Source organism: Sturnus vulgaris, chromosome 3 (assembly GCF_052056855.1).
Source record: "Sturnus vulgaris isolate bStuVul1 chromosome 3, bStuVul1.hap1, whole genome shotgun sequence".
Lineage (NCBI taxonomy): Eukaryota > Metazoa > Chordata > Aves > Passeriformes > Sturnidae > Sturnus > Sturnus vulgaris.
The window spans coordinates 61,200,851-61,227,360 of record NC_142245.1 but is presented as its reverse complement, the minus strand read 5'-3'; the positions used below and the strand labels follow the sequence as shown (position 1 = coordinate 61,227,360).

The following is a 26,510-nucleotide window of genomic DNA, read 5'->3' as shown; positions in this document are numbered from 1 at the left end:
TTATCTGAAAACCACAGTAGATCCTATCTCAATGAACTCAGTAGAACCACTTGCAGACTGAGGGGCATTTCAACTTCCACTGTGATGTACAAATCTCCTCTGTTTTGGCAGCTGAAGATTTCTTCCCTAAACTACAGAAATCAGGATGTTTATTGGAAGATGTTTAAAAAACACTGGTACTTAAGTACCAGGCAATCGTGCCACCCTTCTGTCAGCCCTGCAGAGCACTTGCACTAATTCCTGTTTTTTAAGGTTCTGTGACCTGTAGAATTGCAGTCCTCAGAAGTAATCTGCTCACTTCAAATATCCTCCAAGCTTATGTCTGAGTGCCAAAAGTAATACAGAGAATAAACAACTTTATTTTATAACAGAATTACAGAAAGCAAAATATCACTTAATACAACTTTAAGCTACTATATATCTAATTTGGCATTTTAACTATACACAGAGTCAACAGAAAAAAAAAAAAAAACCAAACAAAAACCAAAAAACCCCCCTGCAAGAACAAATTAAAAATAAACCCCAATATAATTAACAGGTTTTTGCCATGGCAGTCTCAACTGATGGTGCTCTCTTATTACTTTATGAGTAGAGTCCATCTTACACCTTTTATTCAGTAGCCTAAAAACCTGCATTAGCCATTAGAGGAAGCTTGTGAAACATATACCTTCTCTGTAACAGAAATGTCAGTTCTAACATGGAGACACAGTGAGGTTTAATAGCAAGCGAGCATTCTACACATGTATCCAAATAATGGAAGTACTGAAATTGGGACACAGTAAGAAAAAAAAGCACTACGGTTTTAAGCTGCCTAGATCATCTCTTGTTGGAAAAAGAGAAAGATACTTTGTTCTTCCTTCTTTCCTTAGCTGGAATGCTGCAGACAGCAAAAAGTCTGCAAAAAGTTGAGCATTGGCACCAAAGTGCAAAAAGAACACAGTGCTCAGTCAGAAGAGACCTGTCTGCAACTCCTTCTCCTCTACAGACTGCAACACCATCCCTGCTCCGCAGAGATGAGAACCTTGGAAAAGAAAGAGTTACAGAGATACCAGTATAAAATTTATCCAAAGAAATATATTTTTTCAAATTTTAGCAAATGTTTTATTTTTATAAAAAACTTCTTTATGTGATATCATATATTTACCTGAATAATCTGAAAAAAATTCTGTAAATTACTCCAGTAAGAGATTTCACTTGAAATATCTGAAAAAATCTATATCTAAATTAGTAAAGATCCTCCTTCCTGCACAATTACTCCCTGGCTCCAGTGAACAATAATTTGCAGACTTTTGTTCACTTTCATATAATTAAGAATCAGTTTCAAAAATACAAGTATTTGTGCAAAAGAAGATCATATCCTCTAGAACTTCATTTAAAAAAAAAACAAACTCTAAGATTGTTAAGAAGTGGTTATAAAAATAAACAAGAAAGACTGTAAGGGAATATAGACCAAAGATGTTAAAATGGAGTTTGGTATTGGCATTTAAGTCGTGAACATCTGGTCATCGTTGCTAGGCCTGGTGGATTCAGTGGAGTCATGATGACTTGGAATGACTACAGTTCTTCGTGGTCAGTGACATTTTTATGTCTGGAAGAAAAAAAATGATGTGGAAGGTTACATAAGCATTAGTAACAGATACCATGTGAATGTCACATTAGAGTCAGAAAGTAACTTCCTCTACAAAGGGCTGTTTTTTTACAGGAAGGGAAGGTTATTTCATTAATAAAATGTTGCATTGACTAAAACCCCCTTCAGTCATTAGGCAAACAGTAGTACACTTTCTCCAAGTACTCATCTTGCTTTAGAACACTTTTCCCTCCCCAATATTCTCATGTTATTTTAATTGCAGCCGCTTGCACAGTTTACTGAAAATTTTAGTCCACAACCTAGAGCATAAATAAAAAGGAAGGTACTTGTTCAATTCAGTAATCCTTCAGAATCAGAATGCAGTATCCTTTATTAGAGAAAACAAGTCTGCACAAAGAATACTGCTGTAGTCATCATAGCTTTCATTGCCTCAGAAACAGCTATGCAAAATTAATTGCATGACTCCATTGCCTTAGCACAGGAGAGCAAAAGGCTCTTGACAGATACTCAAGGCACTTCAGGTGGCTTTCTTTTGTTTAGATAACTGAATTTTTTCCCCTGAAGTTTAACTGAATGGCATCATCAGTCAAGCAAACCTCCAGGTTTGACACAAAAGTAGCATGGAGAAATGTCCTCTTTTATTCTCTCACAAGCATTGAAGACCAGAAACTTGCAAAGCAATTGGCAAACTCAGACAAGAACATCTGACACACTCCAGCCCTTTGTGAACAACTATTCCACAATGTGCACGTTTCTCAAAAGAGCAAAAAAAAATATATATATATAAAGAAAAGAAACAAACAAAAAGCCCATCTCAGACAATAGAAGGAATTCTCTGAATGCTTTTTATATACTGAATAAAATTTTTACAAAGTAGTTAAATATTTGATGAAGGAACAGAATAAACTTTGCAGCTGGCCACTAATCTAGAAACGTGGTGCAAACCCGCCAAGATAATTTTTTCCTTCTGTGACCCAGTCCCCTCTCAAAAGATGTAATTACTTCTATGGGATAGATCACGTTGAACAGTTACTCTGAATTAAGGTAGCATGAAGAAACAGGCACATTCTACACACGTGTAAGAGAAGAGGCAATCCCTGCTCCCAAGACCTTTAAATTCACACTGATTAATAATGAATGCAAAATGTGATGGTAGCACATCGAATAGTAAAACCCTGCAATCCAAACCATCTGTTCTGCTGTCTCAGTGTATCTTTCTACCTTAGATCCTGTGATGGAAGTGCTGAAAATATGCAAGGGGTGGTTTGAGTGTGCATGTTTAATGTTGCTGTGTACCAAGGGACCAGTGAAATCACTCGAAGCACAGGCATTCTCCTTACTGCAAACAGCTCTCACAAACGTGATTTGCATTTTTCCAAGCCTTCTAGAACATTTATAATGTGGGGACTCATCAACAGCCCCTATCTCACAGTTCAGTACAGTTCCCTGTCCTCTCCTGTGCTTTCAAACCAAAGCTGGAGCATATGTTATACTCATTTTCAGTGCCACTAAGCAACAAAGCCACAAAACAAACCCAAATGAATGCTGAAATAAAGGTACAGTGAAAAAACAGACATATGTGCAGCGTTTCTTAGTTTTGGTGCTTTTCATCAATCTATCTAAATACAGAGGCTGGTCAGTAAAAAAAAATCAGAGGTCTCCTAACCAAGGCTTAAACCACTGGTTTTAAAAAGTTTACTTCTTTATAAATCTTTCCCATTGATATAACCATTTAACCATTAATAAAACCTTTTTCTTGAATCTGAATCTACCATTAACAAAACCATCAACTTTGAAAAAACCTGAACCTTGAGTCTCATACAAAGAACATGACAAACACAGGAAATCTGAAGCTTTGCACCCCCAAATGGTTACCAAGCTTTAAGACATTAGCCTATAGTGAGTTCAAAGCAGATTTATTCAGTGTTCATCCCGACCTTTCTATTGAATATGTGAAGGAGAACTGTACTGTGCATTTTTCCTTCTTTTTTTTTTCTCAACCTAGAAAGGAGGGCCCAATAAACAAACATGACTTCAAATAGCTTTTTCAACTGATAAAAGGCTTTAAAACTTGAGCTTCCAATACATTTACCTTCTTGCCTGGGAAAATGATAAAAGGCCAGAAATTTCAGTGTGTTTAAGATTAAGGATTAGCTGACTAAACTCAAATGACCAAGTGTGTCCTTTCACTACTGGAAACTACACAGTCTTCCCACTAAACAAGCAAGATGCTAGGCAAGAACTATAATTGTGCAGGTAAACAGAAAAATGTGACACATCCTCCATATTTTGCAGAAATAACCCAAACTCACTTCAATATAAACTCTAACAACTTGACCAAACATTGTAGGAAATGCCGTGAGTGTACTGTGACAAAACTGGGAGACGTATACAGGAACCTCTGCAACTGAAATTAATGTCAAATTACACCTAAGATAAAAATTCTTACACTAATAACTAATTCTTCTGTTAGCACCTGTTTCAACTCATCCTTCTGTGAATGCCTATCTTAAAGATGCCCCATTATTTTTCAGCTGAAAAGACATAAATGCAACAGAAAGCTGATGCCAAGTTTTCCTGTGTTAATTATATACATAAGCTTACCTGAAGTGTTTGCTTGAGGGCATTTTTGATTTTAGTCTTCATCTTCCTCAGCAAGTTCAGTTTCTTTGTGCACCACCACTCTTGTCACAGACATGTCAGGGTGCTGTTCTTTGGCTTCTTTGATTGCCTGTGCCAGGGCCTGCACATATATATGAAATATAGAACTTAGCAAAACCAAAAGGACATTCATGTGGGTCCAGAGAATGGGAGAGTACCTTTAGAAAATTTGGTTATAATTTTTCAGACCTGCAAATTCCTGGACTTGAGATCAATTGTCTGGTACAGAAAAGCTATTTTGTGACCTTTCCAGACATTTGAAGTGCACTGAGCGTGTGTCAAGGCAAACAAGAGCCATCCATGCATGATGCTAAGCAGCCCTGACATTTAATTACAAGTTTCAAGAACAGATTCAACTTGTCAAAAGACACTTTCTGGACACAAATCAAAATGTGAAAATAAATTCCTTGAAAACTCCCAATATATTACAATTCATAAGTTAAACTGAAACCTGTCATGATGATTCATGAAGCCTTCATAAAGTTAGAAATGTATTCACTGCAAGGTAGGCTTTTCCATTTGTATTAACCTATGACTTTTGATTGCCTTTGTTACTATACTTTCTTAGATGAAAAAACCTCTTTGTAATCATCACTACAAAGACTAGATAATTGACTTTTCTCAATTATTTTCCTGCATAGAGCTCAAATTCAGCCTTATTAATTGGGCATGTAGAAGTGATTTAACCTTAGTTTCTAAGACATTGTAAGATACTGCTTTAGTACTGATGGAGATAAAAGTTACATACAATTGCAGCAGATCAACAATTACTTTTGTTACACATAATTCTACAAATACTGGCCAAAATCTAATTTTTAAATTCAAGCAGTCAATGTATTCTAATGTATTTCAAAGCTTTCAATCAAAATGACCACTGCATTCAGATGCTGCAGAAATACAGTAGACTCCCATCTATCCAGATAAGCATATCAAAATAAGATTATTTCAGTAGTATTTTTCTCCCAGTACAAAAGCTGCACTAAATAAACTGTGTCTCTTCCAAAAAGAGTAATCCCTCTAAAAATAGCAAAAATCCATTCACATGATCTATGATGCAAATTTACAAATGCTGTTTTTCTTTCACATATATTCAAAAGGCTTCTTAATAGCAAAACACAACTGCTTAGTAACTATGCCACAATTAACAGTCTCAGGGTCTTTCTATATAGTTTTATTCAATTTTTCTACCTTCCTTTTACTTCAGATTTCTGAAACATCATTTAGATCTCATCAGACTACAAAACACATTTTAAGTGTTAAGTTTGTATACTCACCTCATCATGGTCAATATCTGCATCTCCAGTAATGACAATGCGCTTCTCAATTCTTGTTTCTGATACTCCACCTTTTACCATCTACAGATGTCAGAAAAATAAAACCAGAAAAACATCCCTGTAATTATTCCATATTTCCACAAAGCACAACCTTCTGTTGCACTGAAGCAAATAGATCCCTGTGTCTGAGTTGCAATGAGTAGCAAATGTGTTCAGTGATAAATCATCCTCTCCTTTTTCAGCTATGCAGTTGGTCACCCTCTAGCAATTGCTAAACTTGATAAAAATCAAGCAACAAAGAATTACTCCAGGTACTAAAGCCCATGTTTGGAAAACTGTAATTCCAGCTTCTTCCACCATATAAATCTGGCAACATGGAAATTCCAGGAGTCTTTTATTTCAACCCATCTGTCATGGGCCTCTCCACAATCATAATCCTATGCCATTAAATACAAAGACGATCTGGTTTTCAGTTCTGTCATTCAAGGACCTTCACTGGATATTTTCAGCATATTTCACACTGCTGAATAGTTTTGTGCTTTTTTTCTTCTTATTCTAATGATTAGAATACTTTAGCTTATAAAAAATTCTCACAGAAGTAACATTATTTGCCTTTTAAATCAGCCTATGTATGAGAAAAGAATAAACTACCACTTAAGATACACTGACTACACTAGGAAAGAGGCAAGACGACTTTCTTAAAAACACCATTAGAATATTAAAACTATTTTAGAAGGTTCCTTCATCAGTAATAAACAGTTTGCAATGTAAAATAAAAAATCAGCTTAGGAAATTCAACCAATCTTGTTACTGACTGTTTATCATCAATTCAAAAAAGGTAAGGATCTGCTGCATCATGCTAATTCCAGTAATTTTTCAGTAGAAGATAAGACTGAAACCATTTTCTTTAATTGTTCCTTCCAAGAAGCAAGACTATTTGACATCTGAATTTGACAAGAAAATGTACACTTCCTAGCAAAACTGTGATTCAATTCATTGAATAAAGATTTTTTCCTAAAATGGTGGTGGCTTAATAAGTCCTAAAAGGAGCAGGAGTTTTAAAAGGATCTGTTGACTAGTCTTTATAACAAATGCATTTTTAACATATGCATTTTTAATTCCAATCTTACTTTATTTCATGTGACTCACTTTCCAACATTATTCTTCCACTCTCATTTTATGCATACCATTTTCAATCTTCAGAATATTTCAATCTTTAGAAAATATATCCAGTGAGCAGTGAACTATTTTCAATTCTGTCATGTTGTAAAACTTCTGTATCTTGGTGGCGGGGGGGAGAGAATCCTGAATTCAGACTTTGTTTCCTTCTTCCATTTTCCTTTACCCTAAACAATGCTTTCTGTAATTTTCTTAGAAAAATATGCTAAGAGTTCAAAGAGGAGTTCATAACAGTGCTGTTTAGGCCTGCCTAAAACATGACAAATATTTGCATAAATTAGTAATAACAGTAATCATTATCAGGCTTTGGTAGTTCTAACACACTCTGGCACGAAACATTACATGTTTCATGTTTTCCATGAAACAGATATTTCCTGTTAACACTGTTTTCCTTTCCTTTTCAAGCATGGAATGCAGAGGAAATAATTCAGCACCCAAACACACTTGCAAAATAATCTAACAGAATGATCTGTTTTAAAATAGACCCTAAACGTAGAAGGAAGATCAACACAAAGTCTGGGAAATATTGTTTCAGTTCATCATGGTGCCATTAGCAGGACTCCTGTGGACTCAGACAAGTTAGTTACTCTAGCAAAGATTCTGTAGCATATCCGTGGATGACGACAGGACTGAAACTGTAAAAATTTAGTTACATAATCATTTGTCAAACATTGAAATAAGACCTACATAAGCTACTGAAAAAACATGAATTATATTGTTCTCCCTTTCCATGGCCTATTCCTAGATATTCCTGCTTATTCATTAGGACTTCTGTCTTCAAAATCTGTACAGAAAGATTTAACTCTCACACATGCCTGGAATGTATTCCCTCCATTTCAAGTTAGTTTTCCTCAATGAATTAGCAGATATACAAGAAACTTCAAGTAAAATTGTGTTTTGAGGGTCAGGTGTCTTTTTTAATTAAGAAAGACATGAAATATATTTTACCTTTGTGATGTGTGTAGTTGTGGTAGTAGAAATGGACTCTGATGTAATTGTCTGTGCACTCACCAGCACGCCGGTATCACCAAGAGCATTGCCATCAAGCTTTAAGAGAAAAAAGAAATTGAAAAAAAATTATTGTATATTGGCATTTTAAAAACTTCGTTTTCACAGGAGAAAAGGCTACTTTTCTTACTAAACACATTCTTTAATTCAACTAGAACTGAAATCTAAATAGAAGCCATCCAAGTTTACAGTCAGGTAAGGCTATTATTACGACCTGCTCCTGTGAAGAATTCATGCTCACAGTTATGCGTTCCTTTCAGGAGCAACGAGATATTTTAATTAATTTTACAAAAATGGATTAAAGTGAGTTATACTTTTGCAGACAGCAACTAAGTCTTTATATAGAAAAAGAAAATTAGAACTTCTTAAGTAATACGGTTTTGTAACATTTCACTTACCTAATTCATAGCCAATGTATAATCTTATCTGCTAGGAAAAAAGTATATGCTTTTGAAAAGCATTTTTGGACATTATCTATTTTAATCTACATAACTGGAATAAAAGTAAGATTGCAAACAAACCAGTCACTGTACCTGTGAAGATTCATATGTGATAGTTTTAGTTTCTGTTTGAACAATTGGAATTTCTTTAGTGGAGATTTCAGTTCTCTGTGCGGCATCTGAAATGGTTACCATCTCAGTTTTCACTACTGGAGGCTGTGATGCAAGAAATAAACAATCAATTCAAAAGACAGAAGAAGTTTTGTAAAGTGGACCAAGAAAACACAACCAAAAGCTCAAGAAAAGCATACCAGTAAGATAAGTATTTGATTGACTTCCCATACAAAAAGCATGCAATAAATAAGAAAAATGAAATGAAGTTTAACACATCAGCCCCCTAGGATATCCACAGCATTGTAGGAAAATTTAAGCTCCTAATAATCTTGTCAAAGTTCAGTGTTTCAGCCAACAGTACACATCAAAGAGCAATTGCTAAAATAAAGCTACAACACATGTATTGAAAATGTGTAAAGCATCACTGTGGAAAAAAAAATCTTAGTTTGCATAAAGAAATGGATAGCTAGATCAGACAGATAAACTTTGTATTTGAACTAATCTGGGAAAATACCTATCACTCCTCTGTCTGCAATCAGGACTAGAAATTCCATGAAAGTTTAACTTTTTAATACTTATTACTTCTGGAAAAGAAAAGTTTCTGAAAACTGGATTTTACACAGTCTAAATCTTCTGTAAGTCAATGACTTCTTTTGACAAAGATTCTAAGAAGCTACTTCAACAAGTTAGAGTAAACTGTAGTTTAGTGGTGTTCTCTGCAATATCACAAACAAAGCAATTAACCTGGGGTCTGTAAGCTAGTGAACTCATTACTTATCTTATTGGAGCAGATTTTAATTAGATTTAAGAACTAAAGCCTTTTGATATTATTCTAGCTGCATCAGCTGCTATCTTATATTGATTTTGAATACACATAGGGTAAAATCCCAGGGGTAAAAACCCAAACACTCTTCCATGCTCGCACACGCAGCTGCTCTTCTTCCCCTTTCTCCAAACTATCTATGCTTTTAGGAAGTGTGGGTACTTGCAAATTTTAAAGGTCTAATAAACTAATTCTTTCATGTCATTAATCAGAACAACTGTTTATGCAGAAGACAACAAAAGAAAGAATTTGAGTTGTTTCGATTAAAAAGAGAAGAAAAAAATTTGTCACCATTAAAAGAACAAGCAGGTAGAGAACTACAAAAAACCCACTCAACTGGTGGAAAACTCAGCTGAGGATCATGACAAATTTACAAAAATATTGTCTGACTTTCATTTTTTCCCTTTCTGCTTCTTTATCATTTGCCTAGTAATGGACTCTTCAACCTTGTTTGGCTTAAAACAACTGGTCGTGACAGGAACCCATGCATGCTTCCTAAGTATCTACTGCACCAGAAGACTTCATGGAAACATGGTGATATGAGCTTCACCACTTAACAGTGCAGTGCTCTCACCTATGCAATTTCTAGCCATACATATTCTAGCCTACAAATCCATAACGTTTTATTGAAGGAGATGAAAAAAGGCAAGAAAAGCAGTGAGTGAGTATGGGGGAAAAAAGGAACAAAAATTTTTGACAGGTGCTTTCTAATTTCAATTTGCAGTAGTTTTCCAATCACAATTACATGTCATGAACTTGTCAAAAACACTTGACAAATACACAAGACAAGACTTAAAACACTGGAAACATGTAAATAATAAATACACATTATGTATGTGCATATAAAATATGGAGGAGATTGAAAAAAAAAAAAAAAAGATATCTCAGTCTTCGGAAGGTTTGCCTTTACTGGTGATTTTCACTCAGCTCTAGCAAAAAGTCAGAAACCGTAACTGAAGGAGACAGAATTTCACTGCTCATCAGTGGTTTCCCCTTCCAAATGATCTGAATCTTGTTGGATGCCAGAAGAAGTGGAGGAATAGGAGAAGAAGAAAGGCAGGTATATTTTCACCCCAAGAAATATCTCTGCTTAATCTAGTCGTCATACTGTTCTACCATTTACCTCAGAACAACAAATTAATTGTGGTGCAACATCAATGTCAACATGAGACACATCTCCATTGAGTTTCAGCTGTTCCTCCTCCTTTTCTTCACCTAAATCTTGCTTAATTTGCTCTGACAAATTCTTCTCTTCTGTAGCTACAGTAACTGTATTTTCCTGGACCAAATCTTCAGCTGTAACTTGTGTGTGCTCAACTGGTACATTTAGTTTACTGCCTTCTGGTGTGGCTTCCACATGCTGCATATTTTCTTCGTGTTCTTTCCTTTTCACGTCTTCCTCTTCTTCCTGTTCTTCCCTGATGACTTCCTCTATTGCCCTATGATGTGGCAGGTATTCTCCCACCTCTTCATCCTCACTCTCACTACTACTGCTGCTGCTGCTACTATCTGATGGCAATGATGAAGAGTCCTTTTTTGACACGTGCTCCACCTTACATGTCTCCCCAGCATCAGTGGCAACTTGCATTTTCCCTTTGTTGGTTTCGTCTACGACTAGTGTTTCTTCTATCCCAAACTCTGCCTGCTTCTTCTCCTCCACTATGTCCAGAGTCTCATGTGAACTCTGCACAAAAAACACGGATGAGGATAAACAAAAGTAGAGTATATGAATAAATTATAATGATGAAAATAAAATTAGCTGATAGCTGGTTCATGTCATATGGAAGACAAAAGATGGCTGTGATGGTTAACTGAAAAAAAGAAGGAAGGAAAGAATGAAGATGGATTGGAAGAGTTAGAGCCAAATTTAGCCATGGAAAAAAATCTGCAGAACCTTATCAGCATCGCTGACTCCAGTACAAGGCCCTTCTGCTCTGGAAGCATGTCTCTGTGAAACAAAAAGCAATCAGAGGACAAAAATCAATGCATAACCCTTTTTAACATTGCGACATCCTCCAAGCAAGCTTTTAAGAATGTATACACGTGATACTAGAGAGATGCTACATACTCAGTGCAAGATGCCTTACACTTCATCGAAATATTCAATCAAAAGTAGGTAAGAATTATGGAAGTCATTATTGGTGTAAGAATTGAATTATGAAAGCCTGAAAATAAAAAGCATGAATACACTAGCCAGTGATGCTACCGAGGCAGTTATTTCTCTCAGTTAAATCAGGAATTAAGAATAAGTAACATTAAACGAAAGTAAACAGAAAAAATAATGCTCTACTACCAGTTTGCCATAATTTTAAAAGTTGTAAAAAGGGCCTTATTGCAGGGTTTCATTAGTTGTTTGTCTTTGGTCTTTTACTTTATGCAACTTAATGAGAGGAAGACTCCTTAAGGTAGTATGTTGTCAGAATAGCAATACATGATTTCCAAGAAGGTCCTGTAAGAATTCAGTTTGGAGCCAAAAGGATGATATTAAAGCAGCTATACTAGTATTTGTTCCATAACAAAATAATGACGGCTATCTGAAAGCCCGCAGCAAATGACGTATTAGGGTGTTAAGTTTTTTTAATCGAACAGACTTTTAGTGAACAGTCCGCAGAAAAATTAAGAGCTCAAATGAAAAAAAACACAAGAATCAACACACCATCTGTGACTTAATCCTAGCTTTTATTGCTGTTTACCTAGCGCAGCACCTACGGAGTGTAAGCTGAGCCCAGCACCGATTCCTCCCTGTTTCTGGCGTGCTGCAGATGCAGCTAAGCTCGGAGGCAGGCACGCCGCTCTAAGGCAGGGCGGGACGCAGCCCGGGAGCAGCCCAGACCTGTCCCTGTCCCTGTGGCTATCCCTGTCCCTGTCGCGGCGGGACCCGTCCCGTCCCCGGCGGGCCCCGGCCCCGCGCCCGAGCAGCACCTGGGGCCCCGGCGCGGCGGCGCCCGTCTGCTCCCCCGCAGCGCCCTCTGCTGGCCCCGGGCTGGCGGCGGCGAAGGGCCCGCTGGTGCCGGCGCCGAAGCGCTCCTTACTAAACAAAATGGAGGTTATCTCCTCTTCCAGGCTCTAGACGGGTCAGAAAAGGGAAAGGAAAGAATTAGACAGCGCGGACGGAGTGGCAGCCACCTACAATGGGAGAGGTCTGGCGAGAGAGAGAGACGTGACAAAGGCAACGGCAGGAGCAGGGGGACACGGACACAGCACAGCCGTGCGCTGGGGCTGCGCCTGCACCATACACAACACAGCGACATTTACACAGCGACATTTACACGGACTGCCCAAACAGCACGCTTTACTTAGCTGCTAACCCCGTAGTTACTACTGGGATTTTTTTTTTCCCTTTTAAAATCCATTTTTTGTACCTTCTAAAGCCCAGCTGGATCAGAGCTCTAGGGCTGTCAGACATACTTGCTTAGAATACATACCCACAGCGTTGAAATGTTTAAATAGTTCACTTAGTTCACTTCTTTATAATAAATGATATATATAAAAAATACTTAAATATCTTAAGCAAATTCATGTCGATTAAAAATCTGCTTTCCCATTTTAGTGGGAAAACTTGTATTTTTCAAACATACATGAAAGGTGACACAGTGCTTTAAAGCATAAGTTACATTATAATCTGGTCTATTTTCTACGGCTAAAAATCTGTATGGTTAAGCACACTTTTGAAGTCCACGTGGATACAAGCCTCTGGAAAGGCTACAGTTCTGTATTCCAGCTTTCATTCCACAAGCTCTGGCAAGAAGTTAGAAGTAAAAGAGGTTAATGTAAAAAGCCAAGAACGTACAAATGCATAACACAGACATAACACACACGTTGACAACATTTCATGAGATAGGTTCCAGCCTTCCCGAAGGGCACTGCAGAGAACCGTGTCAGAGTGCCAAGGTGCCATGCACACAGCTGCAGCCGTGGGGACTCGGCAGAGATGTGGAGCACGAACCGACAGAGGTTACACCACGCTACTGTATGCACGCTACAACGCGGATGGCATGCACGAGAACAGAGAAGGGAAAAGAAAAGGAACCCCTAACTTGTTGTTTTGGGTTTTTTTCCCCTACACTAAAATTAAAAGTTTATTTGAATGGTGGCTCAGAAGAGTTAACAGGAATGCAAGTTATTAAATCTGCCTTCATGCAACACTGAATATCCATTAGGGCAATGTGTTCCTTACCCCTACTTTCTTTCCCTAGTTTACAACACCCAAGAAACATTCCTCTATTAACAGATTACATCAAAAGGCAAAAATGTTCATGATCCTCCTTTCACTGTACTCTTGTACCTTGCTTTCTGATCGCTCAAAGCAGTAAAAAAAAAAAGGCAGGGGGAAACCAAAATCTTTATGTGGTAATTGGTCAGACTGTGTGCATCTCTCTCTATCCCTGCTCCCTCTTGTATGCATAATTAAAGACAGGCACATACCACCCATCTTTTAGCATTTTCCCACCTTCAAATTTTTGGATCTTCCAGTCTTTTAAAATGAAAACCCCAGTCATACAATTGGTTTGACAATGTAACTCCTGTTCCTCGGAGCATTTAGTAAAAGGATTAAATGTATAGGCAGAATTCATCAATTTTGTATCAGCCTGTGTGTAAATTCCTGGCAAATTTTTCTGGTACACGGTCATACACACTACTGTTTACGAGCTGTGGGGGATGCATTAAAGAAAAAAATATCATAGGTATCCATAAAATAGAAATATTTATCCTATTTGTAACATATATATCAATGTGTCAGTTTTTGTTTAATTAAGTCACAGATGCTGTGCACTTGCAAGAGTATGGTGGATCTAGAAGTATAGTGACACAAATGAGATGTACCCAAAATAACATTTTTAGGACACAAAAATTATTTGTAAGCATTTTTGCTGAAGCAAAAGAAGAAAAAGAGTATCAGCAGTGGTGTCCCTGCTTTATTCTCATCTATTATTCAGCTATCCTAAAGGCAATGATCAACAGGCATCCATCAACAAATAATTCAGGATGGAAATACAGTTCCCCAAACGTCATATTTATGTATATAAGTGAAATAGGACTGCCAGCTTCATTTTAACCTAATAGACCAAAAGTGATGTAAAAAAGCAACATCACAATTGCTACTCATCATCACTATCACACTTCTACTAGTCCCACTAGTCAGAGTGCTTTTCATTGCACAGATATTATCAGGGACAAAACCTCCCTCTTTTCCTTAATGAAAAGAGAGGTACAGAAGTGCAGAGGTATTCAGAAGAGGTTGCTTTTGAAATGAAGCTGCTTACACACCATTATTGATTTGAATAATGATTACACAGTGAACACACAAAGGAAAAGTTATTGTGTGAAGTGTCAAAACTGCAAACAATTATTTCCATGTAGAACCAAAATACACGTTTTGCTGTCATCCTAGTCACATCAAATACAGTAATTTTCCAGTGAAAAACTGTGTTTCTTTTCAGTGGCCATTCAGAACTTCATGGTTAGTTTGATGTTTAAGCAAAATATTGCTGTAATTCATATATATGTGTATCTATACACATATAAACACAGAGATCCTGGTTTACAACTCAACATTTTCCTTTCAGTACTGGCTTAAAAGAGTTAATTCCATCAAGGGAAAAAAAAAAAAAAAAAAAGGAAGAAGAAAGAAGTGCCCAAGCCACCAAGCTAGCCCATAGCAGATACAGCGAAAAAGCAGCAGGTTTCAGGGCAGCCACCTTATTGGTTTCCTCTGGTTTTGCTCCAGCAATCCATGGCTGAATCCATTGTTTCTCCTTCCCAGGCAGTGTTTTCACTTGGAAAATGTGGTCTCCTTTTTTCTATTTGGTTTTCATTTTATAAAACCAGTGTAAATCATCAACAAGCAATGAGACAGACACACACTATACAATAAACATGAAACCAAATAATCTGGAATTGACAGAACATACTAGATGAGTAAAAAAACCCAAACCAAAAACCACCAGATAAAAAATAACTTGCAGGGGCCTCAACTTCAAGAGAAAGAAATCAACACAGAAAATACACACAACCATGTAATAGAAATTAAGTTACACTTCTTACATAAATGTCTCTTTCAACCAAAAATATATTTATAGGTATTAAATGAATCACTATGTCATGAATGTTTGAAAATATAACCAACATATATATATCTGTGCATATATCATTATATGTAGAAATATTAAGGTACTACTCAGAAATTTGAGGAATTTCTTGGCAGTAACTAGAAATTAACAAAATAAAGAAGTGATGCACAGTTAGTTGCTGTGTTCTCTGTATGCACATACTCACAGTTCAGATCGCTTACAGATCTTATTGAAATAATGTCCTATTATCAAAAATAATTTTGTAGCATCATGCCTGCTTAATTGAAAGCTCACCTTTCTGTGGACTAAAAGAAAGCTGGAGAATTTAAGGGGATAGGATAATATTACATCTAAGGAAGGAAGGGTGGGAACGATGGTGATAGACAAGGACAACAACACAACAAACTGATTGCTTTAAAAGACTGATTTACTCATCTACTGTATGATAGAAACAGCCGATAACCCAGTAGAACTAAAAGTTTCACAACAGCATGAAGAATTTGGGTAGGTTTCTTGCTACAGGCATTGAGGGTGATATTTGTAGAAAAACTGTATTCCATACTGCTGTTTTAAGGTTCAGTCAGGAGAGGTAAAGAGAAGTAGATAAATTAATTTTACAGAGAAATTAAGATAGGTAAATTTTAACAACTACATTAAATGTGTCCTGAAGTCAACGCTGTAAGTTAACTGATCACATAAAGTCCTTCTGAAACAAAACACTGTGTGTGCATTTATGCACAAGCTGTCTATGAAGAGGTAAAGATATAGAAAAGGAAGGAAAAGTTCTACTGTCACTGAAAAATTATCAATCTATGTAAATCAGAGTGAAATTCAAGATATCCTTAACATACAGGAAAATGCTGCAATCACTTCTGTTTTCTTCTAATTCAATTGTTCATGTAGAAGAATAAAATTCCACCCACTAATTAAAGTCAGGTTCGATAGTAACGGTAAAAAAGTTAATGTATACTTAGTATAAACAAATATTATATCAGACAAATAAACTGTTAACCTGGAGGACAAACTGCATTTGCTGTATGACATAGGAGGGTTGTATGGAAAGGCATGCAGACAGGTGTGTGCAGTGACATACCCCTTGTGTCTGTAGGGACAGAGGTGTGATACGCCGCTTTTCCCACTCATTTGGGCGTGGTTCGGGTGTGGATTCCATGAAATTGCGCTTGAGCTCACTAATGCTAGCCTGGTGTTTCAGTAAGTCGTCCTGGGTCTTATCCAGGTCCTAGCAACCCGCAACATAAAACAAAGTAGGACAAAATACGACAACAAAAGCAAACTTAACTGAAAAAAAAAAAAAGAAATAGAAGCAACCAAACCAAGAAAAGTGCCTTGTGTCTGAAATGGTGACCTCCTTTGTAGTGCCTCAAAATAAAAATGTTTAAGGCTGTAAGGGATCAATATTTTCTTTTTTTTTTTTTAGTGAAGGTCTTACTCATCCACTGTTTCTTCCATATTTTAAAGCAAAGGATAATAATGCTGTATGTGGTTTTTTAGCAAAGAGCTACTTTCATCCAAAATATGACACTACTAGCCCTTTGAAACAATAATTTCCAGGAACTGTTTGCTTTCAGCTAAAATTTGTAAGAAGCATATGTTTCAGGATACTGCACAGCTAACATAACTGAAGATAGCTGTAAGAAAGAATAGTTTCACCCAAGGAGCATAAAAATGCATCTTTCTTGATATTACAAGCTCCATGAAAAATACCTACATCTGTGAACACAATACTCAAGGCCAAATATAGAAGCAGCTAACACTAGCTTAGCTTCAGAGGGACAACTTCTTGTGCCTCTATGCAGGCTTAAACTTACTAGAAGAATCAGATTTAAAGACTTGAAACCTGCTACCTGCAAATTTTACTTTTAAGAGCCTGACAGCAGATAGAGAAGTAGGAATAGTTTTTGTGCATGTCAGTACCAAAGAAAAAAGATCTATATTGCACCTCCATAGACCAGTACCAAAGGGGACACCACAGCGTGAACACCAAATGAGATTTTGTCATGACCATTGAGGCCAAACTGCAGCACCTTGGATCAAATAACTACAAGGTATTCTTTCACTTTATACCAGCTACAGGGCAGAGGTAAGGTTCAGGAGCTATGCCAAAATGTAACTGCTCTACTAACCAGACAAAAATATATATGCTTAGCTTCCTTGGGAATTCATTGTCTTGTAAATATAGGCTGTGATTTGGTGGGAAAAGCAGATTTTGCCCTGCGTTCACAATTTGTCCTCCTTCCAGCATTCCAGGTCTCAAGAAAAGCCCATGTTGCTTATGCTTACTCTAACATGAGAATATTTTTTCAGTTGTATTCTACAGTTATATTTGAATTTAAGTCTCAGATCCGTTTTTATTAAAGAACTAAAATAAAAGACTGAAGACTGAAATGAAATATTATCAATGCAGACAATTATTAAGGAAGTTTTGTCAAAAGAATGTAATCAGAAATAATTATGTAGGTAAAGAATCTGGAATTTTTACAAGGATTTTGAATACTTTTCAGCAGAATGTTTTGAAATCTACCATTTAATTTAGTTTAGGATTGTTATTGTCAGTGATTGCCATGCAAAGATACTTCACATTAAGTCATGAAAAACCCACATCCCAAACTCATTAGCTTCTAATTTCTTTTCACTTGCATGTTCAGGCCCTGTAAGGGTTTAGTGCTGCACATCTATTTCCTAACCTGGAATAAGCCTGCATGCATTTTGAACATTTGAACCTCTTCCCTTCTGGCAACTCAGTAGGTTTGTATTGTCATAGGACCACTTTTCATCCTGGACTAGCAATTGAGACATTAAATATGTCCCCCTAAAGTTTGTATTTCCTGAGTGAAGTAAAATCTTATGCCAAAGGCATTCTATTATACAACTGAAGCTCGTAACAATCCTGTCATTATTTTAAGACCTGTCTTGGCTTGACACAAGGCACATTTCTTGGACTTGATCAAAGCACAGTTATGCAATGCACACTTTCAGTGCTTCAGTGAGTTATACACAAGCAAAGTTTCAGTACTGATCAAAAGCTGCAAAAAGCCATAAAACATTAGTTGGGTTACTGCGATTCACACATCTCCTTATTCTGAACAAAACCAAGGATTTTTTTAAAAAACCACGTTTCTGTGACAAAGGGAATTATTTATAGCCCCATCTGGATGAATAAAATAAAGACGCCAGTAGCATTTTTTAAAAACATCCTCAGTTATTAGCTTAAGTTATTAACCACAAGTTAAATGATACTGATAACTACAGACAGTCTCTGATAAAATAATTAAGATTAGCAATCTATATGAAAATTGTTAAAATAAAAATCTCTACTTCAGTGACAATGCACTACACATGAACATATTGTTCAAAGCTCTTTGCTGTTGCTCATCTGCAATGAAAACCAACCTTCAAGAAGCAAAATTTACTTCCATTTGAAAAGGAAAAAATAAAGCAAATATTTCAGAAGATATCCAAACATTCCCTTTGAATATCTGATCCTTGCATAATTTCTCAATGTTCCTAAAGCCAGTGTCAGAAGCAGAATTAGTTTTCTATACTTCTACTGCTTGCCCCTTACTAACTCTATTTATTCAGCTAATGTATTTGAGGAAGGTTGATTAAACTGGCAAAAGCTGGAAACTACTCAACAGAAGATGCAAACATTGAGGTGCAATGCACAAAAATCCATTTAGAATTATGAATTGCATCCATGTGTCTGCTCTATCTAAATAGGGCTATTATTCCCAGTTGCCACCTTGAAAACATTTAGCAAAAATACACAAATTTACATTCAGTGTTCAAGCTGAGGGTTGGCTGTGGGTATTTTGCATTTGTTTGTTTTTTGTTTAAACTCAGAAACTAGAATGGTAACATGCAGCATTTCCAAGCCGGTTTTCCCCATGCACTTCATGCAGTGTGTCCATAACAGCCTGCAGGTGACCTCCCATCCCATGCAGCCTGGCAGCCCGTGAGAATGGAGAGTACTTTTTGAATTACATACAAACCTCCAACATTAAATTGCTATGTCTGACATAAATATTTTCCCCGTCTACTCTCAAGGAATTGATCTGTGAAATTGAGCCACATAAACAAAACAAAACAAAACATAAAGAACATAAAATGGACCAGCAAGTAAATAAACAAGGACCCTTACAATCAGACAGTTAAATAAAGGAAATAAAATGGCGAGGTGAAAAGGCACTATTCAAACAAAACCCACAGAAAATTTAGGGTGCTAACAAGGCAGGCAGCCACAGCCAGGTTCAATTGTAAAAGAACAACCAAGCACCTTCTGCTGTGCTTCCTCCTCTTCGTGTTCCACCTGTGTGAACGCATGGCAAATTATCAAGAAAAGGAGGTGTTAATGTTGGCTTACAGACTGATACAGAGGCTTCATCTCTTTGTAAATGCTGCAAAGCGTGCTGGATTTTACAGACCTTTACTTTTTCGGCCCCAGATGTCGAAATTAAGCGACTTGGGTCTTCTTGCACCTACATTGTTGTAGAATGGCTGAAGTAATTTTTGGCATAAGTGGCATGAAAAATGGAAGTTTCACACTGTGTCCCTTTCTTGCTGAACTTTTTATTGTTTCCCAGGTGAAAATTTAAGAATGAGTAACAAAGAAAAATGATATGCATAATTTCTATGGTAAGCGACTTAAATTTTGCAACAGAATGATGGGAAAATGGAATCTAATCCAGGAGTTCTTTTGAGAAAAGAGTTTAGGGTTCAAGTTAAATACTTAAACACTGTATTTACGAACTGTCCTAAATTTTAGGAATGTTGTTGTCTTGGGATGAACTGTTTGCACACATACACACACCCCCCTTGTTAAGTGAATACATTTGTTCTTAAACTGCAATTCATTCTGTTGGTAATTTTCTGTAGCTAATCTTCATATCTCATCTCCAAGTAATGAATGCCTTAAGGAACAGCATTCTTTAAAGAGTGAAGCACTTCCTGGCTGTCTTTCCACAAGTACAAATATCAATTGGTAATCTTAGGAAAAGATACATTTACAAGTAAACACTGTGCAAGTCCAAAAATTTGAAGATGGATTTACTGCTCATACTGTTGCATTTTGGATTCTGTGTGAATGATGTGGTACATATAACATTTTTATTAATTTCTGACTTATCTGGGGTTCTATTTTCTGTAACTATGCTACAAATTATTGATTGAATTAGGGTACAGAAAATTGAGAAAATCTTAAAGTCATGTTTTTCATTATTTTATACTTAGACTGGTATTGTAATGCCATTGTAACATATTTAGCATGTCTTTAATATGTACATTGGTTTAGCAAACTTTGTTAAATGTAACATTAAACACATCCTCCTCCATTTTGATTCTATAGTATTTGGTTCAATATTTTCTTTGAGGATCAAAATAGAAGACCTTTTCCTGGTGGTATTGCTGTAACATGTGCAGGAGACATAAGGAAAGGAGGCAGTCTGTCAGCCACTCCAGATGATCAGAGCAACACATCCTGGTGTGACTGAGGCTTCTGTACATTTTAGCAGTGTATTCCAAAGAATGCTCAGACTTCAATGGTACTGTTTGACATAACCTTCAATCCCAGCTAATGAATGAAATCAGTCTCAAGTGCTGATAGAGATTAATCAAAGCATGTAAAAAATGAAAAAGTGCCTTGGACAGACTCAGCTTCGCACACACCCTTGTATAGATGAAATATCTGAAATCTGGAATAACAAAACACTGATTTTTAAAGTATTTGCAGTATGCTGAATTCAGTTTTTAGGAATTTCATTTTTCAGATCTAAACAGAACTTCAGAGATGTGCATTCCAGTCAATGCATGCAGGAGACAGGCATTTTAAAACCAATTGACAGTGCAAATAGAACTTGCAAATAGTATCAAATAACATATCTATTGTTACACAGAGCACTTTCATTATTCAGATTTATGTGCTCATTAACATTTTGAACTACAATCCAAGTCCACCTGCAGCTCATTAATGTGGCATTCAATGAGATATGCATGCTGTAGGATATTAGGCAGAAAAACCATGAGCTATCTATTGACTAAAAATCCCACAATGGCAATTTTTCACAAATGAGTAATGCTAAAATACAGAGATATGCACATGTGCATTTGTGTATTTATATATGTGTTTACAGGCATGTACACAGACACACCTCTAAACTAGGAAGTGTGCAAAACTGAGCAAGCCTTGTGAGAACAAGCATAAATGCAATGTGCAAGTGTCAACATTTAAGCAGCAAAATTACACACCTCCTCTTCCTCTGCTTTGTCATTCAGGTCATTGCCATTAGAGCTACTAAAGGAAGTCACCTTAGGCTCCAGGTAGCAGAGGGACAGAGCGAGAGGAAGGGAAAATGTGAGCGAAAAAGGAATAGACTGGAAAGCAGACAGAAGCAGGACAAAGACAAGGAGAAAAGAGGGGATGAAGGAAGGAGAGGTAATAGGAATATAGTGCTGAAGGCCAGGTGGGAGGAAAGAAATGCAAACATCAGGAAGGCTAGGAAAAGTAATATAGCCATCCTCATCAAGCAGCGAACGGAAACTAAAAGAAAAGCATCTGAAGAAGCTGAATGAGACGCACAGCTCAGTGCTTTTGTAGTCATTTGTATGGATTCTTCCCTCAACAGCAGGGGAGCCTCGACTAGCTAGGGGTCTCATAGATTCAAAGGTATCAATTGGTGAAGCTGTTCTGATTTTATTATGATCTGGTGTTTGTTCCATGGAATTGCACTCTGAAATGTCTGGAATGGTAAGAAAGGGCTCTTCAAAGGGATCTTCCTCTGAAATATCTGAAAGCATGTCGATCTCGGGGACAGGAGACAAGTTTGTGAGATGGGATGACACAGAATGGATGGGCAGTGATGACGGGTATATGTGAGTGAGCTGAAGAAAATAATTCTGTGCACAGTGGAAAATGAAAGCACAACAAAAATGCAAGTTTGAAGGCACATGAAGAGGGGAAAAAAGAGAAATTATTAGTTAGTGAAAACTTATACTTAGAAGAAGGGATAGCTTTACTAACGCAATAGAAATAAAAATAAAAATCCTGCTGTTTTTTACAAGCAGACAACTTGTTTACTTCTGTGGATTATGAAAGGAACCCATTACAAATGTTTTGTTCTCAGGCTGTAAAGAACTGTGCACTTTTGAACTGCAGTAGTCACTTAAAACAGATGGAAGCAGACAGACATTCAAAGCTTTGGCAGAAAGGTCAGAGGACACTGCAGTACTCGAAAGACAAGCTGGCACTTCTTGTGTTTATAACTGTTTTCTTTAAGACTTAAAGAGAACCAGAAAGGAAAAGAAGCATCTGCACTATGGGAAAGAAAAAAAGCTGTTCACAGAATAAGCATGTGTAACAAAACCGTACTGAACAGCTTCCTAGAACACCTTCCTGAAATACTGCCTTCCCCTCCACCACTGTTTTGGTTCAAAATATTGAAAGATACACCACTATGAAAACGAGGGAGAATCACCATTTTACCAAGCCCAAAGGCAAAACACAGTAATTTATTTTACCATTTTTCTCCCATAAAGAAACAGTGTGTGCCTTTTTTCTCATTTATTTCAAAATTATTTCAACTTGCCAGCAAACAAAAAAAAATGCAGCCGTGGTATTTGTTATCTTCCTACACTTGAATGCAGTGGGAACATATGAACTGCACAGAGAAACCCAGCAGTCTCACTAAGAATAAAATGGGTAGCTAACTTGCAAAAATGTTTCAGGATAAAATTACTATTTAAATATTAAACTTAGTTCTGGAGAATTGCTGAAATAGAAATTATCTCCAAGAGAGAAAGCAGCAGATTTTACCTGGTACTTTGGGAGGAAATTTTTACATCAAATCATACAAAACATAAATTTAATTTTTTTACCTATTCCCCCAGTAGCTCAAACAAACAAGACAAGCAAACATTTGCAACAGGAACAGATCACAGAATAAATCATACTTGACTTTTCACAGAAATCTATACCTTAGTCCACATACAAGTTTTTAAAGGCTGAAGTACTTCTGCAAACAAAATTGTTACCTATGGTAATTCAATTCAATCGTAATATATCCAACTTTGTAGACTGTACACAACCATGGTATATTAACATTTTTATTTAAGTCTAAACAAACTAAGAAAGTGAATAAAATATGATTTACCCTTTGAAACATTTTTTTCAAGAACTCATGCAGCCTTATTGAGCATTTAAATTAGATTTATAGCAATAAAACAAACTGTAGGTCAGTGCCATTTAGAAGTTTGTATTCTCTTTTACTTACATACACTTACATTAAGTTAAACACACTTAAAGAAAGCACTTGACAATTTTCCTTTAATATTTTAATATAGCGTTCTGTATGACACTCACAACTGATAGACACTAAATAACCACACATGGACACACACATCCCATGAATAAATAATTTTGGTGTGTAAGTCAGACATACCTTTCCATCCTGAGTCAATTCTAATTGTGGAGTTTTGAGTGGACTTTCATCTTCTTCTCTGCCACCTTCTTTCAACTTGGCCTGACCAGCACCTTCAAGATCAATGATTTTATCTGCAGCAGCCTGCCCTCCAGTAGCAGAGAAGTCTCTTAGAAGACTTTGGTCTGAAATACCCATGGGAGCTATTAGAAAACAAAATAGTTTTGGTTAATTTGGATAAGGTGAAACATTACTTCAAGTGTGGTCTCAGAAAGTACTGAATAGAGAGGAACAGTAATTTCTTGTGATGTCCCAGCTGCACTTTTGCTAATACAGCCTGAGATACAGTTGGCATTCTTTGCTGTAAGGGCACTCTCATGTTGACTTGTGTTCAACCTGTTCCACAGGAGTCTCCAGATCCTTTTGTACAAAGCTGCTTTCAGAACAATCTCATCATGCTCAAAATTTTGACTCTGATGATTCTGTAAGAGTGAAAGGTAGGACCTGAATACACGTGCCTGCGTGCCTGAATTCTGTAGATGATGCACAAGGGATGCCAGAGAGGCTTGATTATAAAACTGTTGAGAGCTGTGAAGAATTCAAATTGTTTCTAGCTAAAAGAAGAAGAGGAACAAACCAGACTCAGTAACACTGATGTGGTGATGGATTTTTTGGTTGCCACAAGAAGTCATCACATGCTATACTGGTGCAAGCACTTTTGCCTCATATTTTTACTTCAGTTCTCAGAAGGTAAGACTTGGTAGATTTCCCAAGAAGGTGTCACAGTTCGTTCATTTGTCATAGTACAGAGAATTAATATTTGCAGAAGTAAAACTCTTCTAAGTAAAAGATTTTTTAAGAAAGTAAGATGAAATTGACAGCTCAATTGTAGCTAAACTCACATCACTGTCATGGTTCACTTTTATTCCAGTGAATGCTGTTTGTGTATGGCTGAATCTAAGTCAAGCTTCATGTTATTTTGCTGAAGTGTTTTTCTATTATTCATTATTGTAGAAATGATTTTGAGTAATACATGTGCTTCTACATCTCTCACAGACTGCTATATCTACCTTTGGAAAGAACGCCTGTTTCCAATAAAGAAAACCAGAAGGTTTTTCTGCTCAAAAAGACCAAATACCAGTAATGACAAAAAGCCCTTTAGCTATTCAAAGTCAATGTAAAAAATTTTAACAAAACACTGAAGTACTAAATAAATATACTAGGATAGCAATATACTGAACAAAATGATGGAAAACTCTAAGAAACAACTGGTTCGGCATTTTCTGTTTAGAGACCCTCAGGACAACCTAGATCCCAAAAGATGCCACTTACCAAACAATTTTATTAAGAGCCTATAGTGTGTGCCTATGCCTTAAAAAGGTATGAGTAGTGTACACAGATGCTACACACCCAATATAGAGAACTCCATATATTCACAGCAGTGCCATACCATTTAGGCAGTGACTGAACTTAATGTTTAGGTCACCTAACACTGACAAGTACCTAAAGTGGCATTAGAAATTGAAACTGTCCAATGACCTTCTGACCATCTGTAATGTCAACACTCCTGAATGTTGGTAGGTCAGAGTGACAACACATAATGTAACCAAAACGCTGAAAAAGTATGTCAAAGTTCACACCTCCATCCAGGCTTCTGGAAACACGTTTGCTGGACGTGCGTTCGAAGTACGGAGCTGGTCTGTCTATGAGGTTGCTGGCCTGTCGTGTCTGTGCCTGCGTACGGCCGCTGTAGCGGAACTTGGAACCCAAGGTCAGGAACTTCGCTTTTGGAGGCTGCTCCGGTGATACAAGTCTAAAAGGGAAACATGAGGAAAGTCAGTTTAAAAGGCTTTATTTTAAGTATTTACTGAGGTAATTTGAAGCTACTTATTGTACTTCAGCTTCAGTTCACACTGCATAATTTGTGCTCTCCGAGAAAGGATTCTACTGTAAGCTCTTCAAAGACCTTTAAAACAATGCATGTTATTTCATGTTCGCAATTGGAGTCCAAGTGATGCTGGCAACCATCACATTTTTCCACAATATGACTAAACATCTGGGACTCCTATCTTATAGTGGTCTCTTGGTTAAATTCTAATTTTTTGTAGAAAGTTGAAACCATTATAGGTCATGTAGAATACCTTTCAGATCTCTCCTTAGAATATTACTTATAGTAAAAGCTATACATTCCACTTCCACTGCCTTTCCCATATTCTGAGGTACCAATACAGCAGCTGCTCTTCCTCAAGGTTAGGGAATGGTATCTCAAAGCTGTTTAGAAGGGAGTATCAAGTAAAAATAGATTGAGAAGACTGGAGAGTTGCTATCCAACAGCAACAAGTTTAATAGTCTACATTCAATAGTCTGCGACTACTCTAGTTTTGTTACAATGTCATGTATAAAATTATATAGGTTGATGTTTGCTGGATATAAGGAGTGGGGGGAAGAAGCATATTGTGAAAAGGGTAAGAAGGAGAGTTACATGTATTGTTAATGCTGAATATGTGTATTTGTACCTAAGTGTTGGAATCCTTGTCAGAAAATCCAGAATGGGCTCCCCAGGATGTGGCACTTAGTGTCATGGTTTAGTTGGAAAGGTGGTATTAGGTCACAGGTTGGACTTCATGATCTCCAAGATCTTTTTCAACCTGGTTGATTCTGTACCACCATCATGTGAGTTTGAAGACAGGTCCCCTCTACATCCCTGAATTTCCTTCAGTATGAGGACTTCAAGTTCATACTCATCTAACCCCTATTGCTTGTACTTTGTTGCAACACTGCCATCCCTGCTGATAAGGCAAACAGTCATCACGACAAGAACTCTTCCCAGTCCCCGCTTCTCTGGAAAGGCCTTGGAAGTTGTTTCCTGGATCAATGTAATGCTGCAAATTCACACTCACCCATCATGGCCTGCTCTCTCTCT

General features: G+C 36.9%; 1 protein-coding gene across 28 annotated transcripts in view; it reads right to left on the bottom strand.

Annotated features, from left to right (window-relative positions):
• Nucleotides 1–339: 339 nt before the first annotated feature.
• Nucleotides 340–26,510, bottom strand: part of EPB41L2 (erythrocyte membrane protein band 4.1 like 2) — a 105,926-nt gene continuing 79,755 nt past the window's right edge. For 2 of the 28 annotated variants that reach the window (XM_088161790.1, XM_088161791.1), the window contains exons 12-26: nt 25,228–25,400; nt 23,609–23,790; nt 21,420–22,067; nt 19,453–19,485; nt 19,169–19,231; nt 16,252–16,398; nt 14,787–14,888; nt 12,010–12,153; nt 10,982–11,035; nt 10,211–10,771; nt 8,244–8,366; nt 7,651–7,749; nt 5,524–5,604; nt 4,193–4,331; nt 340–1,588 (exon numbers count right to left, since the gene is read on the bottom strand). In XM_088161790.1, coding sequence (XP_088017916.1) covers nt 4,224–4,331; nt 5,524–5,604; nt 7,651–7,749; nt 8,244–8,366; nt 10,211–10,771; nt 10,982–11,035; nt 12,010–12,153; nt 14,787–14,888; nt 16,252–16,398; nt 19,169–19,231; nt 19,453–19,485; nt 21,420–22,067; nt 23,609–23,790; nt 25,228–25,400 — 2,518 coding nt within the window. In that variant the 3' untranslated portion in view covers nt 340–1,588; nt 4,193–4,223. The remainder of the gene's footprint in view (nt 1,589–4,192; nt 4,332–5,523; nt 5,605–7,650; nt 7,750–8,243; nt 8,367–10,210; nt 10,772–10,981; nt 11,036–12,009; nt 12,154–14,786; nt 14,889–16,251; nt 16,399–19,168; nt 19,232–19,452; nt 19,486–21,419; nt 22,068–23,608; nt 23,791–25,227; nt 25,401–26,510) is intronic. The other 26 variants (XM_088161802.1, XM_088161801.1, XM_088161796.1 and 23 more) reach the window with 26 other exon arrangements.